This window comes from Oncorhynchus mykiss, chromosome 5 (assembly GCF_057628025.1).
Source record: "Oncorhynchus mykiss isolate SJ-2025 chromosome 5, ASM5762802v1, whole genome shotgun sequence".
Classification (NCBI taxonomy): Eukaryota; Metazoa; Chordata; class Actinopteri; order Salmoniformes; family Salmonidae; genus Oncorhynchus; species Oncorhynchus mykiss.
In genome coordinates, this window is record NC_143026.1 from 41,902,501 (window position 1) to 41,907,500 (window position 5,000).

General features: G+C 44.0%; 1 protein-coding gene across 6 annotated transcripts in view; it reads left to right on the forward strand.

Moving 5' to 3' along the window:
* The window catches only part of LOC110522945 (membrane-associated phosphatidylinositol transfer protein 2), a 90,011-nt gene that overhangs the window by 63,094 nt on the left and 21,917 nt on the right, over positions 1 to 5,000 (forward strand). For all 6 annotated transcript variants that reach the window (XM_036977547.2, XM_036977546.2, XM_090234861.1 and 3 more), the window contains exons 3-5: positions 777 to 991; positions 3,155 to 3,273; positions 3,972 to 4,205. In XM_036977547.2, the coding sequence (XP_036833442.2) occupies positions 777 to 991; positions 3,155 to 3,273; positions 3,972 to 4,205 (568 nt within the window). The remainder of the gene's footprint in view (positions 1 to 776; positions 992 to 3,154; positions 3,274 to 3,971; positions 4,206 to 5,000) is intronic.

Here is a 5,000-nt window from a genome sequence, read left to right on the forward strand (position 1 = left end):
GGGTGCTATCTAGAACCTAAAATGTTTCTTTGGCTGTCCCGATAGGAGAACCCTTTGAAGAACCCTTTTTGCTTCCAGGTAGAAACCTTTTAGGTTCCATGTAGGACCCTTTTCCACAGAGGGTGTAAGGGTGCCTTAGGAATTGAGAGGAGCAATCTCTTCACACACACATAAGCAGAGAGACGCATGCAAGCGTGCGCGCACACACACACTGGTAGCAGATGTGACATGTACCAGTGCTAGTCGGGAGGGGAAGAGAAAGTTGCATGATAGTCAATATGCAGCATATTGATTACTGCAGTAGCAGTCAGTACAGTGCAGCAACTGATTAGAACTCCCTCCCTCATTCATTCTGTCTCTCTTTCTCTCCTCTCTCTCCTCTCCATCTGACTATTTTTTTCTCTCTCTCTCTCTCTCTCGCTCTCTCTTACTCGCTTTCTCTCTCCTCTTCCTCTATGAGGAAAGATGAAAGCTAATACACCACCAGACTGTCAGGAGAGGAAGAGGAGGAGAGAGAGCAGGAGGGAGGAAGGAAAAAAGGACTGGAGAAAGGAGGAGTGACAGGGAGAGGTTTTATTTGGGGGAGGGGAGTATTTTGACATGGCAGCCATTTTTCTCCTAAATCACCACTTTGGTCATCATTATGATTAGAATACATTCAGCCTTGAGATGAGGATGAAGTCGCGTGTGCGTGTGCGTGTGCGCACGCTGCAACCAGTTCCACTGAAAAGCAGGCCCTGACTCCCCCGTTCTTCTTCTTCCCACTCCTCTTGCAGAAGAAGAGCCGAGAGGAGAGTTGTGGTGAGGGCAGTGGGGTGGAGATCCTAGAGAACAAGCCGTATGAGGATGGTCCAGGCGGGTCGGGACAGTACACACACAAGGTGTACCACATCGGGAAACACATCCCCTCATGGTTCTGCTCCATCCTGCCTCAGGCTGCTCTACGCGTGGAAGAGGAGTCCTGGAACGCCTACCCATACACACGCACACGGTGAGAGACAACACACACATACAGATGTAGGATCTTAATTTGAGCCAGTTTGCTACAGCGGGAAAATAATCCTGCAGCAACAGGAAATGTGAATTATTATGTTGATTATAACTGGTGGACAATTTTTGTAAGGGGTTGATACAGAAGCCTTTTTCGACCTCAAATACACTACTAGTTTTACATTTCCTGCATTGAAGGAAAGTTCTCCTGCAACAGGGTGATCAAATTAAGATCATACACCTGTATGTAGTATGTACACACACCTTACCCATACACAAGCACACGATGAGAGGGAACACACGCATGTATAGTATGCACACACACCCTACAGTCTTTGGAACCTAAAAGGGTTCTTCAAAGGGTTCTCGTATGTACAGTATGTACAGTGGCAAAGTCTGTGAACCCTTTGGAATTACCTGGTTTGCTGCATAAATTGGTCATCAAATTCAATCTGATCTTCATCTAAGTCACAACAATAGACGAAAATAGTGTGCTTAAACTAATGACACACAAAGTATTGTATTGTTCTTGTCTATATTGAATACATCATTTAAACATTCACAGTGTAGGTTGGAAAAAGTATGTGACACCCCTAGGCTAATGGAGTCAGCTAACCTGGAGTCCAATCAATGAGACGAGATTGGAGATGTTGGTTAGAGTTACCTTGCCCTATAAAAAACACTCAGAAAATTTGAGTTTGCTATTCACAAGAAGCATTGCCTGATGTGAACCGTTCCTCAAACAAAATAGACCTCAGAAGACTGAATTGTTGACTTGCACAAAGCTGGAAAGAGTTACAAAAGTATATCTGAAAGCCCTGATGTTCATCAGTCCACGGCAAGACAAATTGTCTATAAATGGAGAAAGTACAGCACTGTTGCTACTCTCTAGGAGTAGCCATCCTGCAAAGATGACTGCAATAGCACAGTGCAGAACGCTTAATGAGGTTAAGAAGAATCCTAGAGTGTCAGCTAAAGACTTACAGAAATCTCTGGAACATGCTAACATCTCTGTTGACGAGTCTACGATACGTAAAACACTAAACAAGAATGGTGTTCATGGGAGGACACCACAGAAGAAGCCACTACTGTCCAATAGAAACATTGTAGCACGTCTGAAGTTTGCAAAAGTGCACCTGGATGTTCCACAGCGCTACTGGCAAAATATTCTGTGGACATCTGAAACTACAGTTGAGTTGTTTGGAAGAAACACACAACACTATGTGTGGAGAAAAAAATGGCACAGCACACCAACATCAAAACCTCATACTAACTGTAAAGTATGGTGGAGGGAGCATCATGGTTTGGGGCTGCTTTGCTGCCTCAGGGCCTGGACAGCTTGCTATCATTGACGGAAAAATAAATTCCCAAGTTTATCAAGACATTTTGCAGGAGAATGTTAGGCTATCTGTTCTCCCAATTGAAGCTCAACAGAAGTTGGGTGATGCAACAGGACAACGACCCAAAACAAAGAAGTAAATCAACAACAAAATGGCTTCAACAGAAGAAAATACGCCTTTTGGAGTGGCCCAGTCAGAGTCCTGACCTCAACCCTATTGAGATGCTGTGGCATGACCTCAAGAGAGCAGTTCACACCAGACATCCCAAGAATATTGCTGATCTGATCTGTAAAGAGGAATGGTCCAAAATTCCTCCTGACCGTTGTGCAGGTCTGATCCGCAACTAAAGAAAACGTTTGGTTGAGGTTATTGCTGCCAAAGGAGGGTCAACCAGTTATTAAATCCAAGGGTTCACATACTTGTTCCACCCTGCACTGTGAATGTTTACACGCTGTGTTCAATAAAGACATGAAAACCTAGAATTATTTGTGTGTTATTAGTTTAAGCAGACTGTTTGTTTATTGTTGTGACCTAGATGAAGATCAGATCAAATTTTATGACCAATTCACATACTTTTTCTTGCAGCTATATGTACACACACTTACATCATTACACACATAAATGTGTGTCCCTGAGGCCCGGAGTTGTGCATCTCTACCCTAGACCCCCTATCTTACACGCCTACACGAAGACAAGATGTAATAGAGACAGTCTCCTAAAGCCTTCTCCCCTCTTTCCACATCACACATCCCACTCTCTCTCTCTCTCTCCCACTCCCCCACTCTCTCTCATTCTCTCTCTCTCCCCCTCCTCTCTCTCTCCAGGTATACCTGTCCATTCGTAGAGAAGTTCTCCATAGACATTGAGACGTATTATAAACCTGACACAGGGACCCAAGAGTGCTTCAATCTGTCATCAGTAGAAAAAAGAACAAGGACTATAGGTATGGTACACACACACACACACAAACAAGCCTACACGCCTTCTCAAGCCTACTGTTCTCAGTCTGTCTGTCTGGTCTTCATGGATATCAGAGAGCAGTCAGCAATTCGCTGTTTCACACACACACTGTAGTCTTTAAGATGCAGACAGCGTGTGTTCTGTCTTATGCTGCTGCTAGTGAGTGTGAGCTGCTGGCTGGCTTAATACTGCAGCGCCACTCCCACAGTGCAGTGTGTGATAGGTGTGTTGTCTGGCCCAGACTGACTCTGCGGGGGACGATTACATAACCACACACACGCACGCGCACGCACACACACACACACGTACACACATACACAGAGTAACGTGTATGGGGATAGTAGATCAGTGTTTGTTGTTGCTCTTTGTGTGCTGCAGCACATCTCTCTGACACAGACACTCAAGCACGCAAGCGCACACACAACACACACAACACACACACACACACACACACACGTAGCAACACACTCAGGTCGCAGAGCAGAGCAGTGGAGACCTCTAGTGGCTTCTAGCCAGCAGTACTATTGTTCCTCCTTTTTCTCAGTTCTATTCTGGTTCCCTCTGCCCTCATTCACTCCAAAATTAGACATAGTCAAGGAATGTCAATAAGTAATCGTCTCATAATTCACTACGTGGCTCATTTTGGTCTGTGTACTGACTGCGTTTGTGTTCTTTCTCCAGACCCCATTGACATTGTGAAGGACTACATTGCACCTCATGAGTACCTGGTTGAGGAGGACCCTAAGCTGTACTTATCAGAGAGAACCAAGCGAGGACCACTGACTGACGACTGGATCGAACTCATCAACCAGAACCCGACCCAGAACACGGTCATGTGTGCCTACAAGCTCTGCAAGGTGGAGTTCAGATACTGGGGCATGCAGTCCAAGATAGAACGCTTCATTCACGATGTTGGTAGGTACTGTGTGTGTGTGTGTGTGTGTGTGTGCGCGTGTGTGCGCGTGCGTGCGTGCGTATAGGCACCTGAGTAATGGCACAAACAGAGCAGCTGTACCCCCACTTTCAAAATAAATATAAATGTACTTTTTTTTTGCCAGAAAGTTATCACAATCCATTTGGGTAAATTGTCATTTTCAATAATTAGTGTTTTGAGCTAGTCTGTATTAAGATGTGTCAATTTCTATATGATATAATAATGAACAGATTGCATTTTGCACCCCCTCCCCTGTCGCCTCAAGGTGAATGGTTTTGACCACTCAAAGGTTTTGTTTTGCTCCTGCATGCCACTGTGTTGGTTCAGTGCAGTTAGAAAGCACTAATTCCACCACTGGTGTTACAAAATGAATAGACACCTGCAAAATAACATTGTTTATCTATTTTGCAGGTGTGTAAAATACTTAAGTAAAAATACTACTGTAGTCGTTTTTGGGGGTACCTGTACTTTACTTTACTATTTTTATATTTTTTGACTACTTTTACTTCACTACATTCCGTAAGAAAATATTGTATTTTTTTACTCCGTACATTTTCCTTGACACCCAAAAGTACTCGTTACATTTTGAATTCTTAGCAGGACAGGAAATTAGTCAAATTCACACACTTATCAACCGAACATCCCTGGTCATCCCTACTGCCTCTGACCTGGCAGACTCACTAAACACACATGCTTTGTTTGTAAATGATGTGTGAGTGTTGGAGTGTGCCCCTGGCATTCCTTAAATATATAACAAAACAAAAAAAATTATGTTA